The sequence below is a fragment of the Lissotriton vulgaris genome, chromosome 12 (genome assembly GCF_964263255.1).
Source record: "Lissotriton vulgaris chromosome 12, aLisVul1.2, whole genome shotgun sequence".
NCBI classification, from domain to species: Eukaryota; Metazoa; Chordata; class Amphibia; order Caudata; family Salamandridae; genus Lissotriton; species Lissotriton vulgaris.
The window spans coordinates 700,197,282-700,217,705 of NC_141700.1; the positions used below are offsets into that span (position 1 = coordinate 700,197,282).

The window sequence follows — 20,424 nt, forward strand, 5'->3', positions numbered from 1 at the left end:
TTTTCCCATTACTGAGACATTCTCAACTTCTTCCAGAACCCATTCCACACCTGCAGAGAAACATATAACTTCATCCATCACCTCTACACCTACTGAGACAGTCTCAACTTCAGTAAGTTCAATTTCCTCAACAACTGAGACAACACCATCATCATTCACTACCCACTCTAAACCGAGTGAGACTACTTCATCTTCCTCCAGCACCCATTTTCCTGTTACTGAGACATTCTCAACTTCTTCCAGAACCCATTCCACACCTGCAGAGAACCATATACCTTCATCCATCACCTCTACACCTACTGAGACAGTCTCAACTTCTGTAAGCTCAATTTCCTCAACAACTGGGACAACACCATCATCTTTCACTACCCACTCTAAACTGACTGACACTGCTTCATCTTCCTCCAGCAACCATTTTCCTGTTACTGAGACATTTTCAACGTCTTCCAGCATCCATTCAACTCCAACTGAGACACTTATAACTTCATCCATCACCTCTAGACCAACTGAGATTGTCTCAACTTCACTAAGCTCCATTTCTACAGCAAGTGAAACAACACCTGCTTCTGTCACCACCCACTCTAAACCTACTGAGACTGCTACATCTTCCTCCAGCACCCACGTTACACCTATTGAGACATTCTCAACTTCTTCCAGCAGCCATTCCACCCCTTCAGAGACACTTATAACTTCATACAGTACCTCTAAACCTGCTGAGACAGTCTCAACCTCCGTAAGCTCCATTTATACAACAACTGAGAAAGCAACAGCTTCCTCCATTACCAGCTCTACACCTACTGAGACTGCTTCGTCTTCCACCCATTTTCCTGTTACTGAGACATTTTCAACTACCTCCAGCACCCATTCAACACCCACTGAGACACTTATTACTTCATCAATCAACTCTACACCTATTGAGACAGTCTCAACTTCAGTAAGCTCAATGTCCTCAACAACTGAGACAACGCCATCATCATTCACTCCCCACTCTAAACCGAGTGAGACTACTTCATCTTCCTCCAGCACTCATTTTCCTGTTACTGAGACATTCTCAACTTCTTCCAGAACCCATTCCACACCTGCAGAGAAACATATAACTTCATCCATCACCTCTACACCTATTGAGACATTCTCAACCTCTTCCAGCACCCATTCAACACCCACTGAGACACGTATTATGTCATCATTCACCTCTACACATATTGAGACAGTCTCAACTTCTGTAAGCTCAATTTCCTCAACAACTGAGGGAACGCCATCATCCTTCACTACCCACTCTAACCTGACTGAGACTGCTTCATCTTCATCCAGCACCCACTTTCCTCTTACTGAGACATTTTCAACTTCTTCCAGCATCCTATCAACACCTACTGAGACACTTATTACTTCGTCCTTCACCTCTACACCTACTGAGACAGTCTCAATTTCAGTAAGCTCAATTTCCTCAACAACTGAGACAAAGCCATCATCATTAACTACCCACTCTAAACCGAGTGAGACTACTTCATCTTCCTCCAGCACCCATTTTCCTGTTAGTGAGGCATTCTCAACTTCTTCCAGAACCCATTCCACACCTTCAGAAAAAATTATAACTTCATCCATCACCTCTACACCTACTGAGACAGTCTCAACTTATGTAAGCTCAATCTCCCCAACAACTGAGACAAAACCATCATCCTTCACTACCCACTCCAAACTGACTGAGACTGCTTCATCTTCCTCCAGCACCCATTTTCCTTTTACTGAGACATTTTCAACGTCTTCCAGCATCCACTCAACTACAATTGAGGCACTTATAACTTCATCCATCACTTCTAGACCAACTGAGATTGTCTCAAGTTCACTAAGCTACATTTCTACAGCAAGTGAAACAACACCTGCCTCTGTCACCACCCACTCTAAACCTACTGAGACTGCTACATCTTCCTCCAGCACCCATGTTACACCTATTGAGACATTCTCAACTTCTTCCAGCAGCCATTCCACCCCTTCAGAGAAACTTATAACTTCATACAATACCTCTAAACCTGCTGAGACAGTCTCAACCTTCAAAAGCTCCATTTATACAACAACAGAGAAAACAACACCTTCCTCCATTACCCTCTCTACTCCTACTGAGACTGCTTCATCTTCCACCACCACCCATTTTCCTGTTACTGAGACATTTTTTACTTCTTCCAACACCCATTCAACACCTACTGAGACGCTTATTACTTCATCATTCACCTCTACACCTACTGAGACAATCTCAACTTCTGTAAGCTCAATTTCCTCAACAACTGAGAGAACACCATCATCCTTCACTACCCACTCTAAACTGACTGAGACTGCTTCATCTTCCACTACCACCCATTTTCCTGTTACTGAGACATTTTCAACGTCTTCCAGCACCCATTCAACACCCACTGAGACACCTATTACTTCATCAATCACCTCTACACCTATTAAGACAGTCTCAACTTCGGTAAGCTCAATTTCCTCAACAACTGAGAGAACACCATCATCCTTCACTACCCACTCTAAACCGACTGAGACTGCTTCATCTTCCTCCAGCACACACTTTCCTCTTACTGAGACATTTTCAACTTCTTCCAGCACCCATTCAACACCTACTGAGACACTTATTACTTCATCCTTCAACTCTACACCTACTGAGACAGTCTCAACTTCAGTAAGCTCCATTTCTTCAACAACTGAGAGAACGCCATCATCCTTCACTACGCACTCTAAACCGACTGAGACTGCTTCATCTTCCTCCAGCAACCATTTTCCTGTTACTGAGACATTTTCAAAGTCTTCCAGCATCCATTCAACTCCAACTGAGACACTTGTAACTTCATCCATTAATTCTAGACCAACTAAGATTGTTTCAAGTTTACTTAGCTCCATTTCTACAGCAAGTGAAACAACACCTGCTTCTGTCACCTCCCACTCTAATCCTACTGAGACTGCTACATCTTCCTCCAGCTCCCATGTTACACCTATTGAGACATTCTCAACTTCTTCCAGCAGCCATTCCACCCCTTCAGAGACACTTATAACTTCATACAGTCCCTCTAAACCTGCTGAGACAGTCTCAACCTCCGAAAGCTCCATTTATACAACAACAGAGAAAACAACAGATTCCTCCATTACCCTCTCTACTCCTACTGAGACTGATTCGTCTTCCACCACCACCCATTTTCCTGTTACTGACACATTTTTAACTTCTTCTAGCACCCATTCAACACCCACTGAGACACTTATTACTTCATCAATCACCTCTACACCTATTGAGACAGTCTCAACTTCTGTAAGCTCAATTTCCTCAACAACTGAGACGCCATCATCATTCACTACCCACTCTAAACCGAGTGAGGCTACTTCATCTTCCTCCAGCACCCACTTTACTCTTAATGAAACATTTTTTACTTCTTCCAACACCCATTCAACGCCTACTGAGACGCTTATTACTTCATCCTTCACCTCTACACCTACTGAGACAATCTCAACTTCTGTAAGCTCAATTTCCTCAACAACTGAGAGAACACCATCATCCTTCACTACCCACTCTAAACTGACTGAGACTGCTTCATCTTCCACTACCACCCATTTTCCTGTTACTGAGACATTTTCAACGTCTTCCAGCACCCATTCAACACCCACTGAGACACCTATTACTTCATCAATCACCTCTACACCTATTAAGACAGTCTCAACTTCGGTAAGCTCAATTTCCTCAACAACTGAGAGAACACCATCATCCTTCACTACCCACTCTAAACCGACTGAGACTGCTTCATCTTCCTCCAGCACACACTTTCCTCTTACTGAGACATTTTCAACTTCTTCCAGCATCCATTCAACACCTACTGAGACACTTATTACTTCATCCTTCAACTCTACACCTACTGAGACAGTCTCAACTTCAGTAAGCTCCATTTCTTCAACAACTGAGAGAACGCCATCATCCTTCACTATGCACTCTAAACCGACTGAGACTGCTTCATCTTCCTCCAGCAACCATTTTCCTGTTACTGAGACATTTTCAAAGTCTTCCAGCATCCATTCAACTCCAACTGAGACACTTGTAACTTCATCCATTAATTCTAGACCAACTAAGATTGTTTCAAGTTTACTTAGCTCCATTTCTACAGCAAGTGAAACAACACCTGCTTCTGTCACCTCCCACTCTAAACCTACTGAGACTGCTACATCTTCCTCCAGCTCCCATGTTACACCTATTGAGACATTCTCAACTTCTTCCAGCAGCCATTCCACCCCTTCAGAGACACTTATAACTTCATACAGTCCCTCTAAACCTGCTGAGACAGTCTCAACCTCCGAAAGCTCCATTTATACAACAACAGAGAAAACAACAGCTTCCTCCATTACCCTCTCTACTCCTACTGAGACTGATTCGTCTTCCACCACCACCCATTTTCCTGTTACTGACACATTTTTAACTTCTTCTAGCACCCATTCAACACCCACTGAGACACTTATTACTTCATCAATCACCTCTACACCTATTGAGACAGTCTCAACTTCTGTAAGCTCAATTTCCTCAACAACTGAGACGCCATCATCATTCACTACCCACTCTAAACCGAGTGAGGCTACTTCATCTTCCTCCAGCACCCACTTTACTCTTAATGAAACATTTTTTACTTCTTCCAACACCCATTCAACGCCTACTGAGACGCTTATTACTTCATCCTTCACCTCTACACCTACTGAGACAGTCTCAATTTCAGTAAGCTCAATTTCCTCAACAACTGAGACAACACCATCATCGTTCACTACCAACTCTAAACTGACTGAGACTGCTTCATCTTCCTCCAGCACCCATTTTCCTGTTACTGAGACATTTTCAACGTCTTCCAGCATCCATTCAACTCCAACTGAGACACTTATTACGTCATCCTTCACCTCTAGACCAACTGAGACTGTCTCACCTTCACTAAGCTCCATTTCTACAGCAAGTGAAACAACACCTGCTTCTGTCACCACCCACTCTAAACCTACTGAGACCGCTACATCTTCCTCCAGCACCCATGTAACACCTATTGAGGCATTCTCAACTTCTTCCAGCACCCATTCAACACCCACTGAGACACTTATTACTTCATCAATCACCTCTACCCCTATTGCGACAGTCTCAACTTCTGTAAGCTCAATTTCATCATCAACTGAGAGAACACCATCATCCTTCCCTACCCACTCTAAACTGACTGAGACTGCTTCATCTTCCTCCAGCACCCATTTTCCTGTTACTGAGACATTTTCAACGTCTTCCAGCATCCATTCAACTCCAACTGAGACACTTATTATGTCATCCATCACCTCTAGACCAACTGAGATTGTCTCACCTTCACTAAGCTCCATTTCTACAGCAAGTGAAACAACACCTGCTTCTGTCACCACCCACTCTAAACCTACTGAGACCACTATATCTTCCTCCAGCACCCATGTTACACCTATTGAGACATTCTCAACTTCCTCCAGCAGCCATTCCACCCCTTCAGAGACACTTATAACTTCATACAGTACCTCTAAACCTACTGAGACAGTCTCAACCTCCGAAAGCTCCATTTATACAACAACAGAGAAAACAACAGCTTCCTCAGTTACCCTCTCTACTCCTACTGAGATTGCTTCATCTTCCACCAAAACCCATTTTCCTGTTACTGACACATTTTTAACTTCTTCTAGCACCCATTCAACACCCACTGAGACACTTATTACTTCATCAATCACCTCTACACCTATTGAGACAGTCTCAACTTCCGTAAGCTCAATTTCCTCAACAACTGAGACGCTATCATCATTCACTACCCACTCTAAACCGAGTGAGGCTACTTCATCTTCCTCCAGCACCCACTTTCCTCTTACTGAGACATTTTTTACTTCTTCCAACACCCATTCAACACCTACTGAGACGCTTATTACTTCATCATTCACCTCTACACCTACTGAGACAATCTCAACTTCTGTAAGCTCAATTTCCTCAACAACTGAGACGACACCATCATCCCTCACTACACACTCTAAACTAACTGAGACTGCTTCATCTTCCTTCAGCACCCATTTTCCTGTTACTGAGACACTTTCAACGTCTTCCAGCATCCATTCAACTCCAACTGAGGCACTTATAACTTCATCCATCACCTCTAGACAAACTGAGATTGTCTCAACTTCACTAAGCTCCATTTCTACAGCAAGTGAAACAACACCTGCTTCTGTCACTACCCACTCTAAACCTACTGAGACTGCTACATCTTCCTCCAGCACCCATGTTACACCTATTGAGACATTCTCAACTTCTTCCAGCACCCATTCAACACCCACTGAGACACTTATTACTTCATCAATCACCTCTACACCTATTGAGACAGTCTCAACTTCTGTAAGCTCAATTTCCTCATCAACTGAGAGAACACCATCATCCTTCACTACCCACTCTAAACCGACTGAGACTGCTTCATCTTCCTCCAGCACCCACTTTCCTCTTACTGAGACATTTTCAACTTCTTCCAGCACCCATTCAACACCTACTGAGACACTTATTACTTCATCCTTCACCTCTACACATACTGAAACAGTCTCAATTTCAGTAAGCTCAATTTCCTCAACAACTGAGACAACACCATCATCCTTCACTACCCACTCTAAACTGACTGAGACTGATTCATCTTCCTCCAGCACCCATTTTCCTGTTACTGAGACATTTTCAACGTCTTCCAGCATCCATTCAACTCCAACTGAGACACTTATTACGTCATCCTTCACCTCTAGACCAACTGAGATTGTCTCACCTTCACTAAGCTCCATTTCTACAGCAAGTGAAACAACACCTGCTTCTGTCACCACCCACTCTAAACCTACTGAGACCGCTACATCTTCCTCCAGCACCCATGTTACACCTATTGAGACATTCTCGACTTCTTCCAACACCCATTCAACACCCACTGAGACACTTATTACTTCATCAATCCCCTCTACACCTATTGAGACAGTCTCAACTTCTGTAAGCTCAATTTCTTCATCAACTGAGAGAACACCATCATCCTTCCCTACCCACTCTAAACCGACTGAGACTGCTTCATCTTCCTCCAGCACCCACTTTCCTCTTACTGAGACATTTTCAACTTCTTCCAGCACCCATTCAACACCTACTGAGACACTTATTACTTCATCCTTCACCTCTACACCTACTGAGACAGTCTCAATTTCAGTAAGCTCAATTTCCTCAACAACTGAGACAACACCATCATCCTTCACTACCCACTCTAAACTGACTGAGACTGCTTCATCTTCCTCCAGCACCCATTTTCCTGTTACTGAGACATTTTCAACGTCTTCCAGCATCCATTCAACTCCAACTGAGACACTTATTACGTCACCCATCACCTCTAGACCAACTGAGATTGTCTCACCTTCACTAAGCTCCATTTCTACAGCAAGTGAAACAACACCTGCTTCTGTCACCACCCACTCTAAACCTACTGAGACCGCTACATCTTCCTCCAGCACCCATGTTACACCTATTGAGACATTCTCAACTTTCTCTAGCAGCCATTCCACCCCTGCAGAGACACTTATAACTTCATACAGTACCTCTAAACCTGCTGAGACAATCTCAACCTCCGAAAGCTCCATTTATACAACAACAGAGAAAACAACAGCTTCCTCCATTACCCTCTCTACTCCTACTGAGACTGCTTCATCTTCCACCAAAACCCATTTTCCTGTTACTGAGACATTTTTAACTTCTTCTAGCACCCATTCAACACCCACTGAGACACTTATTACTTCATCAATCACCTCTACACCTATTGAGACAGTCTCAACTTCCGTAAGCTCAATTTCCTCAACAACTGAGACACCATCATCATTCACTACCCACTCTAAACCGAGTGAGGCTACTTCATCTTCCTCCAGCACCATCTTTCCTCTTACTGAGACATTTTTTACTTCTTCCAACACCCATTCAACACCTACTGAGACGCTTATTACTTCATCATTCACCTCTACACCTACTGAGACAATCTCAACTTTTGTAAGCTCAATTTCCTCAACAACTGAGACGACACCATCATCCTTCACTACCCACTCTAAACCGACTGAGACTGCTTCATCTTCCTTCAGCACCCATTTTCCTGTTACTGAGACACTTTCAACGTCTTCCAGCATCCATTCAACTCCAACTGAGACACTTATTACGTCATCCATCACCTCTAGACCAACTGAGATTGTCTCACCTTCACTAAGCTCCATTTCCACAGCAAGTGAAACAACACCTGCTTCTGTCACCACCCACTCTAAACCTACTGAGACCGCTACATCTTCCTCCAGCACCCATGTTAAACCTATTGAGACATTCCCAACTTTTTCCAGCACCCATTCAACACCCACTGAGACACTTATTACTTCATCAATCACCACTACACCTATTGAGACAGTCTCAACTTCTGTAAGCTCAATTTATTCATCAACTGAGAGAACACCATCATCCTTCACTACCCACTCTAAACTGACTGAGACTGCTTCATATTCCTCCAGCACCCACTTTCCTCTTACTGAGACATTTTCAACTTCTTCCAGCACCCATTCAACACCTACTGAGACACTTATTACTTCATCCTTCACCTCTACACCTACTGAGACAGTCTCAATTTCAGTAAGCTCAATTTCCTCAACAACTGAGACAACACCATCATTCTTCACTACCCACTCTAAACTAACTGAGACTGCTTCATCTTCCTCCAGCAGCCATTTTCCTGTTACTGAGACATTTTCAACGTCTTCCAGCATCCATTCAACTCCAACTGAGACACTTATTACGTCATCCATCACCTCTAGACCAACAGGGATTGTCTCACCTTCACTAAGCTCCATTTCTACAGCAAGTGAAACAACACCATCTTCTGTCACCACCCACTCTAAACCTACTGAGACCGCTACATCTTCCTCCAGCACCCATGTTACACCTATTGAGACATTCTCAACTTCCTCCAGCAGCCATTTCACTCCTTCAGAGACACTTGTAACTTCATACAGTACCTCTAAACCTGCTGAGACAGTCTCAACCTCCGAAAGCTCCATTTACACAACAACAGGGAAAACAACATCTTCCTCCATTACACTCTCTACTCCTTCTGAGACTGCTTCATCTTCCACCACCACCCATTTTCCTGTTACTGAGACATTTTTAACTTCTTCTAGCACCCATTCAACACCCACAGAGACACTTATTACTTCATCAATCACCTCTACACCTATTGAGACAGTCTCAACTTCCTTAAGCTCAATTTACTCAACAACTGAGACGCCATCATCATTCACTACCCACTCTAAACCGAGTGAGGCTACTTCATCTTCCTCCAGCACCCACTTTCCTCTTACTGAGACATTTTTTACTTCTTCCAACACCCATTCAACACCTACTGAGACGCTTATTACTTCATCATTCACCTCTACACCTACTGAGACAATCTCAACTTCTGTAAGCTCAATTTCCTCAACAACTGAGACGACACCATCATCCTTCACTACCCACTCTAAACTGACTGAGACTGCTTCATCTTCCTTCAGCACCCATTTTCCTGTTACTGAGACACTTTCAACGTCTTCCAGCATCTATTCAACTCCAACTGAGACACTTATAACTTCATCCATCACCTCTAGACAAACTGAGATTGTCTCAACTTCACTAAGCTCCATTTCTACAGAAAGTGAAACAACGCCTGCTTCTGTCACCACCCACTCTAAACCTACTGAGACAGCTACATCTTCCTCCAGCACCCATGTTACACCTATTGAGACATTCTCAACTTCTTCCAGCACCCATTCAACACCCACTGAGACACTTATTACTTCATCAATCACCTCTACACCTATTGAGACAGTCTCAACTTCTGTAAGCTCAATTTCTTCAACAACTGAGAGAACACCATCATCCTTCACTACCCACTCTAAACCGACTGAGACTGCTTCATCTTCCTCCAGCACCCACTTTCCTCTTACTGAGACATTTTCTACTTCTTCCAGCACCCATTCAACACCTAGTGAGACACTTATTACTTCATCCTTCACCTCTACACCTACTGAGACAGTCTCAATTTCAGTAAGCTCAATTTCCTCAACAACTGAGACAACACCATCATCCTTCACTACCCACTCTAAACTGACTGAGACTGCTTCATCTTCCTCCAGCACCCATTTTCCTGTTACTGAGATATTTTCAACGTCTTCCAGCATCCATTCAACTCCAACTGAGACACTTATTACGCCATCCATCACCTCTAGACCAACTGAGATTGTGTCACCTTCACTAAGCTCCATTTCTACAGCAAGTGAAACAACACCTGCTTCTGTCACCACCCACTCTAAACCTACTGAGACCGCTACATCTTCCTCCAGCACCCATATTACCCCTATTGAGACATTCTCAACTTCTTTCAGCACCCATTCAACACCCACTGAGACACTTATTACTTCATCAATCACCTCTACACCTATTGAGACAGTCTCAATTTCAGTAAGCTCAATTTCCTCAACAACTGAGACAACACCATCATCCTTCACTACCCACTCTAAACTGACTGAGACTGCTTCATCTTCCTCCAGCACCCATTTTCCTGTTACTGAGATATTTTCAACGTCTTCCAGCATCCATTCAACTCCAACTGAGACACTTATTACGTCATCCATCACCTCTAGACCAACTGAGATTGTGTCACCTTCACTAAGCTCCATTTCTACAGCAAGTGAAACAACACCTGCTTCTGTCACCACCCACTCTAAACCTACTGAGACCGCTACATCTTCCTCCAGCACCCATGTTACCCCTATTGAGACATTCTCAACTTCTTTCAGCACCCATTCAACACCCACTGAGACACTTATTACTTCATCAATCACCTCTACACCTATTGAGACAGTCTCCACTTCTGTAAGCTCAATTTCTTCATCAACTGAGAGAACACCATCATCCTTCACTACCCACTCTAAACCGACTGAGACTGCTTCATCTTCCTCCAGCAGCCATTTTCCTGTTACTGAGACATTTTCAACGTCTTCCAGCATCCATTCAACTCCAACTGAGACACTTATTACGTCCTCCATCACCTCTAGACCAACTGAGATTGTCTCACCTTCACTAAGCTCCATTTCTACAGCAAGTGAAACAACACCTGCTTCTGTCACCACCCACTCTAAACCTACTGAGACCGCTACATCTTCCTCCAGCACCCATGTTACACCTATTGAGACATTCTCAACTTTTTCCAGCACCTATTCAACACCCACTGAGACACTTATTACTTCATCAATCACCTCTACACCTATTGAGACAGTCTCAACTTCTGTAAGCTCAATTTCTTCATCAACTGAGAGAACACCATCATCCTTCACTACCCACTCTAAACCGACTGACACTGCTTCATATTCCTCCAGCACCCACTTTCCTCTTACTGAGACATTTTCAACTTCTTCCAGCACCCATTCAACTCCTACTGAGACACTTATTACTTCATCCTTCACCTCTACACCTACTGAGACAGTCTCAATTTCAGTAAGCTCAATTTCCTCAACAACTGAGACAACGCCATCATCCTTCACTACCCACTCTAAACTAACTGAGACTGCTTCATCTTCCTCCAGCAGCCATTTTCCTGTTAATGAGACATTTTCAACGTCTTCCAGCATCCATTCAACTCCAACTGAGACACTTATTATGTCATCCACCCCCTCTAGACCAACAGGGATTGTCTCACCTTCACTAAGCTCCATTTCTACAGCAAGTGAAACAACACCTGCTTCTGTCACCACCCACTCTAAACCTACTGAGACCGCTACATCTTCCTCCAGCACCCATGTTACACCTACTGAGACATTCTCAACTTTTTCCAGCACCCATTCAACACCCACTGAGACACTTATTACTTCATCAATCACCTCTACACCTATTGAGACAGTCTCAACTTCTGTAAGCTCAATTTCTTCATCAACTGAGAGAACACCATCATCCTTCACTACCCACTCTAAACTGACTAAGACTGCTTCATATTCCTCCAGCACCCACTTTCCTCTTACTGAGACATTTTCAACTTCTTCCAGCACCCATTCAACACATACTGAGACACTTATTACTTCATCCTTCACCTCTACACCTACTGAGACAGTCTCAATTTCAGTAAGCTCAATTTCCTCAACAACTGAGACAACGCCATCATCCATCACTACCCACTCTAAACTAACTGAGACTGCTTCATCTTCCTCCAGCAGCCATTTTCCTGTTAATGAGACATTTTCAACGTCTTCCAGCATCCATTCAACTCCAACTGAGACACTTATTACGTCATCCATCCCCTCTAGACCAACAGGGATTGTCTCACCTTCACTAAGCTCCATTTCTACAGCAAGTGAAACAACACCTGCTTCTGTCACCACCCACTCTAAACCTACTGAGACCGCTACATCTTCCTCCAGCACCCATGTTACACCTATTGAGACATTCTCAGCTTCCTCCAGCAGCCATTCCACCCCTTCAGAGACACTTGTAACTTCATACAGTACCTCTAAACCTGCTGAGACAGTCTCAACCTCCGAAAGCTCCATTTATACAACAACAGAGAAAACAACATCTTCCTCCATTACCCTCTCTACTCCTTCTGAGACTGCTTCATCTTCCACCACCACCCATTTTCCTGTTACTGAGACATTTTTAACTTCTTCTAGCACCCATTCAACACCCACAGAGACACTTATTACTTCATCAATCACCTCTACACCTATTGAGACAGTCTCAACTTCCGTAAGCTCAATTTCCTCAACAACTGAGACGACACCATCATCCTTCACTACCCACTCTAAACTGACTGAGACTGCTTCATCTTCCTTCAGCACCCATTTTCCTGTTACTGAGACACTTTCAACGTCTTCCAGCACCCATTCAACACCTACTGAGACACTTATTACTTCATCCTTCACCTCTACACATACTGAAACAGTCTCAATTTCGGTAAGCTCAATTTCCTCAACAACTGAGACAACACCATCATCCTTCACTACCCACTCTAAACTGACTGAGACTGCTTCATCTTCCTCCAGCACCCATTTTCCTGTTACTGAGACATTTTCAACGTCTTCCAGCATCCATTCAACTCCAACTGAGACACTTATTACGTCATCCTTCACCTCTAGACCAACTGAGATTGTCTCACCTTCACTAAGCTCCATTTCTACAGCAAGTGAAACAATACCTGCTTTTGTCACCACCCACTCTAAACCTACTGAGACCGCTACATCTTCCTCCAGCACCCATGTTACACCTATTGAGACATTCTCGACTTCTTCCAGCACCCATTCAACACCCACTGAGACACTTATTACTTCATCAATCACCTCTACACCTATTGAGACAGTCTCAACTTCTGTAAGCTCAATTTCTTCATCAACTGAGAGAACGCCATCATCCTTCCCTACCCACTCTAAACCGACTGAGACTGCTTCATCTTCCTCCAGCACCCACTTTCCTCTTACTGAGACATTTTCAACTTCTTCCAGCACCCATTCAACACCTACTGAGACACTTATTACTTCATCCTTCACCTCTACACCTACTGAGACAGTCTCAATTTCAGTAAGCTCAATTTCCTCAACAACTGAGACAACACCATCATCCTTCACTACCCACTCTAAACTGACTGAGACTGCTTCATCTTCCTCCAGCACCCATTTTCCTGTTACTGAGACATTTTCAACGTCTTCCAGCATCCATTCAACTCCAACTGAGACACTTATTACGTCACCCATCACCTCTAGACCAACTGAGATTGTCCCCACTTCACTAAGCTCCATTTCTACAGCAAGTGAAACAACACCTGCTTCTGTCACCACCCACTCTAAACCTACTGAGACCGCTACATCTTCCTCCAGCACCCATGTTACACCTATTGAGACATTCTCAACTTTCTCCAGCAGCCATTCCACCCCTGCAGAGACACTTATAACTTCATACAGTTCCTCTAAACCTGCTGAGACATTCTCAACCTCCGAAAGCTCCATTTATACAACAACAGAGAAAACAACAGCTTCCTCCATTACCCTCTCTACTCCTACTGAGACTGCTTTATCTTCCACCAAAACCCATTTTCCTGTTACTGAGACATTTTTAACTTCTTCTAGCACCCATTCAACACCCACTGAGACACTTATTACTTCATCAATCACCTCTACACCTATTGAGACAGTCTCAAATTCCGTAAGCTCAATTTCCTCAACAACTGAGACACCATCATCATTCACTACCCACTCTAAACCGAGTGAGGCTACTTCATCTTCCTCCAGCACCCACTTTCCTCTTACTGAGACATTTTTTACTTCTTCCAACACCCATTCAACACCTACTGAGACGCTTATTACTTCATCATTCACCTCTACACCTACTGAGACAATCTCAACTTCTGTAAGCTCAATTTCCTCAACAACTGAGACGACACCATCATCCTTCACTACCCACTCTAAACGGACTGAGACTGCTTCATCTTCCTTCAGCACCCATTTTCCTGTTACTGAGACACTTTCAACGTCTTCCAGCATCCATTCAACTCCAACTGAGACACTTATTACGTCATCCATCACCTCTAGACCAACTGAGATTGTCTCACCTTCACTAAGCTCCAATTCTACAGCAAGTGAAACAACACCTGCTTCTGTCACCACCCACTCTAAACCTACTGAGAACGCTACATCTTCCTCCAGCACCCATGTTACACCTATTGAGACATTCTCAACGTTTTCCAGCACCCATTCAACACCCACTGAGACACTTATTACTTCATCAATCACCTCTACACCTATTGAGACAGTCTCAACTTCTGTAAGCTCAATTTCTTCATCAACTGAGAGAACACCATCATCCTTCACTACCCACTCTAAACCGACTGAGACTGCTTCATATTCCTCCAGCACCCACTTTCCTCTTACTGAGACATTTTCAACTTCTTCCAGCACCCATTCAACACCTACTGAGACACTTATTACTTCATCCTTCACCTCTACACCTACTGAGACAGTCTCAATTTCAGTAAGCTCAATTTCCTCAACAACTGAGACAACGCCATCATCCTTCACTACCCACTCTAAACTAACTGAGACTGCTTCATCTTCCTCCAGCAGCCATTTTCCTGTTACTGAGACATTTTCAGCGTCTTCCAGCATCCATTCAACTCCAACTGAGACACTTATTACGTCATCCATCACCTCTAGAGCAACAGGGATTGTCTCACCTTCACTAAGCTCCATTTCTACAGCAAGTGAAACAACACCTGCTTCTGTCACCACCCACTCTAAACCTACTGAGACCGCTACATCTTCCTCCAGCACCCATGTTACACCTATTGAGACATTCTCAACTTCCTCCAGCAGCCATTCCACCCCTTCAGAGACACTTGTAACTTCATACAGTACCTCTAAACCTGCTGAGACAGTCTCAACCTCCGAAAGCTCCATTTATACAACAACGGAGAAAACAACATCTTCCTCCATTACCCTCTCTACTCCTTCTGAGACTGCTTCATCTTCCACCACCACCCATTTTCCTGTTACTGAGACATTTTTAACTTCTTCTAGCACCCATTCAACACACACAGAGACACTTATTACTTCATCAATCACCTCTACACCTATTGAGACAGTCTCAACTTCCGTAAGCTCAATTTACTCAACAACTGAGACGCCATCATCATTCACTACCCACTCTAAACCGAGTGAGGCTACTTCATCTTCCTCCAGCACCCACTTTCCTCTTACAGAGACATTTTTTACTTCTTCCAACACCCATTCAACACCTACTGAGACGCTTATTACTTCATCATTCACCTCTACACCTACTGAGACAATCTCAACTTCTGTAAGCTCAATTTCCTCAACAACTGAGACGACACCATCATCCTTCACTACCCACTCTAAACTGACTGAGACTGCTTCATCTTCCTTCAGCACCCATTTTCCTGTTACTGAGACACTTTCAACGTCTTCCAGCATCTATTCAACTCCAACTGAGACACTTATAACTTCATCCATCACCTCTAGACAAACTGAGATTGTCTCAACTTCACTAAGCTCCATTTCTACAGAAAGTGAAACAACGCCTGCTTCTGTAACCACCCACTCTAAACCTACTGAGACAGCTACATCTTCCTCCAGCACCCATGTTACACCTATTGAGACATTCTCACCTTCTTCCAGCACCCATTCAACACCCACTGAGACACTTATTACTTCATCAATCACCTCTACACCTATTGAGACAGTCTCAACTTCTGTAAGCTCAATTTCTTCAACAACTGAGAGAACACCATCATCCTTCACTACCCACTCTAAACCGACTGAGACTGCTTCATCTTCCTCCAGCACCCACTTTCCTCTTACTGAGACATTTTCAACTTCTTCCAGCACCCATTCAACACCTACTGAGACACTTATTACTTCATCCTTCACCTCTACACCTACTGAGACAGTCTCAATTTCAGTAAGCTCAATTTCCTCAACAACTGAGACAACACCATCATCCTTCACTACCCACTCTAAACTGACTGAGACTGCTTCATCTTCCTCCAGCACCCATTTTCCTGTTACTGAGACATTTTCAACATCTTCCAGCATCCATTCAACTCCAACTGAGACACTTATTACGTCATCCATCACCTCTAGACCAACTGAGATTGTCTCACCTTCACTAAGCTCCATTTCTACAGCAAGTGAAACAACACCTGCTTCTGTCACCACCCACTCTAAACCTACTGAGACCGCTACATCTTCCTCCAGCACCCATGTTACCCCTATTGAGACATTCTCAACTTCTTCCAGCACCCATTCAACACCCACTGAGACACTTATTACTTCATCAATCACCTCTACACCTATTGAGACAGTCTCCACTTCTGTAAGCTCAATTTCTTCATCAACTGAGAGAACACCATCATCCTTCCCTACCCACTCTAAACCGACTGAGACTGCTTCATCTTTCTCCAGCACCCACTTTCCTCTTACTGAGACATTTTCAACTTCTTCCAGCACCCATTCAACACCTACTGAGACACTTATTACTTCATCCTTCACCTCTACACCTACTGAGACAGTCTCAATTTCAGTAAGCTCAATTTCCTCAACAACTGAGACAACACCATCATCCTTCACTACCCACTCTAAACTGACTGAGACTGCTTCATCTTCCTCCAGCACCCATTTTCCTGTTACTGAGACATTTTCAACGTCTTCCAGCATCCATTTAACTCCAACTGAGACACTTATTACATCATCCATCACCTCTAGACCAACTGAGATTGTCTCACCTTCACTAAGCTCCATTTCTACAGCAAGTGAAACAACACCTGCTTCTGTCACCACCCACTCTAAACCTACTGAGACCGCTACATCTTCCTCCAGCACCCATGTTACACCTATTGAGACATTCTCAACTTCCTCCAGCAGCCATTCCACCCCTTCAGAGACACTTATAACTTCATACAGTACCTCTAAACCTGCTGAGACAGTCTCAACCTCCGAAAGCTCCATTTATACAACAACAGAGAAAACAATAGCTTCCTCCATTACCCTCTCTACTCCTACTGAGACTGATTCATCTTCCACCACCACCCATTTTCCTGTTACTGAGACATTTCTAACTTCTTCTAGCACCCATTCAACACCCACTGAGACACTTATTACTACATCAATCACCTCTACACCTATTGAGACAGTCTCAACTTCCGTAAGCTCAAATTCCTCAACAACTGAGACGCCATCATCATTCACTACCCATTCTAAACCGAGTGAGGCTACTTCATCTTCCTCCAGCACCCACTTTCCTCTTACTGAGACATTTTTTACTTCTTCCAACACCCATTCAACACCTACTGAGACGCTTATTACTTCATCATTCACCTCTACACCTACTGAGACAATCTCAACTTCTGTAAGCTCAATTTCCTCAACAACTGAGATGACACCATCATCCTTCACTACCCACTCTAAACTGACTAAGACTGCTTCATCTTCCTTCAGCACCCATTTTCCTGTTACTGAGACACTTTCAACGTCTTCCAGCATTCATTCAACTCCAACTGAGACACTTATAACTTCATCCATCACCTCTATACAAACTGAGATTGTCTCAACTTCACTAAGCTCCATTTCAACAGCAAGTGAAACAACACCTGCTTCTGTCACTTCCCACTCTAAACCTACTGAGACTGCTACATCTTCCTCCAGCACCCATGTTACACCTATTGAGGCATTCTCAACTTCTTCCAGCACCCATTCAACACCCACTGAGACACTTATTACTTCATCAATCACCTCTACACCTATTGAGACAGTCTCAACTTCTGTAAGCTCAATTTCTTCAACAACTGAGAGAACACCATCATCCTTCACTACCCACTCTAAATCGACTGAGACTGCTTCATCTTCCTCCAGCACCCACTTTCCTCTTAGTGAGACATTTTCAACTTCTTCCAGCACCAATTCAACACCTACTGAGACACTTATTACTTCATCCTTCACCTCTACACCTACTGAGACAGTCTCAATTTCAGTAAGCTCAATTTCCTCAACAACTGAGACAACACCATCATCCTTCACTACCCACTCTAAACTGACTGAGACTGCTTCATCTTCCTCCAGCACCCTTTTTCCTGTTACTGAGACATTTTCAACGTCTTCCAGCATCCATTCAACTCCAACTGAGACACTTATTACATCATCCATCACCTCTAGACCAACTGAGATTATCTCACCTTCACTAAGGTCCATTTCTACAGCAAGTGAAACAACACCTTCTTCTGTCACCACCCACTCTAAACCTACTGAGACCGCTACATCTTCCTCCAGCACCCATGTTACACCTATTGAGACATTCTCAACTTTTTCCAGCACCCATTCAACACCCACTGAGACACTTATTACTTCATCAATCACCTCTACACCTATTGAGACAGTCTCAACTTCTGTAAGCTCAATTTCTTCATCAACTGAGAGAACACCATCATCCTTCACTACCCACTCTAAACCGACTGAGACTGCTTCATCTTCCTCCAGCACCCATGTTACACCTATTGAGACATTCTCAACTTCCTCCAGCAGCCATTCCACCCCTTCAGAGACACTTATAACTTCATACAGTACCTCTAAACCTGCTGAGACAGTCTCAACCTCCGAAAGCTCCATTTATACAACAACAGAGAAAACAACAGCTTCCTCCATTACCCTCTCTACTCCTACTGAGACTGCTTCATCTTCCACCACCACCCATTTTCCTGTTACTGAGACATTTTTAACTTCCTCTAGCACCCATTCAACACCCACAGAGACGCTTATTACTTCATCAATCACCTCAACACCTATTGAGAAAGTCTCAACTTCTGTAAGCTCAATTTCTTCATCAACTGAGAGAACACTATCATCCTTCACTACCCACTCTAAACCGTCTGAGACTGCTTCATCTTCCTCGAGCACCCAGGTTCCTCTTACTGAGACATTTTCAACTTCTTCCAGCACCCATTCAACACCTACTGAGACACTTATTACTTCATCCTTCACCTCTACACCTACTGATACAGTCTCAATTTCAGTAAGCTCAATTTCCTCAACAACTGAGACAACGCCATCATCCTTCACTACCCACTCTAAACTGACTGAGACTGCTTTGTCTTCCTCCAGCAGCCATTTTCCTGTTACTGAGACATTTTCAACGTCTTCCAGCATCCATTCAACTCCAACTGAGACACTTATTACGTCATCCATCACCTCTAGACCAACTGGGATTGTCTCACCTTCACTAAGCTCCATTTCTACAGCAAGTGAAACAACACCTGCTTCTGTCACCACCCACTCTAAACCTACTGAGACCGCTACATCTTCCTCCAGCACCCATGTTACTCCTATTGAGACATTCTCAACTTCTCCCAGCAGCCATTCCACCCCTTCAGAGGCACGTATAACTTCATACAGTACCTCTAAACCTGCTGAGACAGTCTCAACCTCCGAAAGCTCCATTTATACAACAACAGAGAAAACAACAGCTTCCTCCATTACCCTCTCTACTGAGACTGCTTCATCTTACACCACCACCCATTTTCCTGTTACTGAGACATTTTTTACTTCTTCCAACTCCCATTCAACACCTACTGAGACGCTTATTACTTCATCATTCACCTCTACACCTACTGAGACAATCTCAACTTCCGTAAGCTCAATTTCCTCAACAACTGAGACATCATCATTCACTACCCACTCTAAACCGAGTGAGGCTACTTCATCTTCCTCCAGCACCCACTTTCCTCTTACTGAGACATTTTTTACTTCCTCCAACACCGATTCAACACCTACTGAGACGCTTATTACTTCATCATTCAACTCTACACCTACTGAGAC

General features: G+C 43.7%; 1 protein-coding gene across 1 annotated transcript in view; it reads left to right on the plus strand.

The window, feature by feature from the left end:
* LOC147678030 (uncharacterized) overlaps window positions 1-19,110 on the plus strand; it is a 185,029-nt gene extending 165,919 nt beyond the window's left edge. The window contains exons 3-4 of the mRNA XM_086945604.1: window positions 57-19,000; window positions 19,090-19,110. Coding sequence (XP_086801730.1) covers window positions 57-19,000; window positions 19,090-19,110 — 18,965 coding nt within the window. The remainder of the gene's footprint in view (window positions 1-56; window positions 19,001-19,089) is intronic.
* Window positions 19,111-20,424: the final 1,314 nt, after the last annotated feature.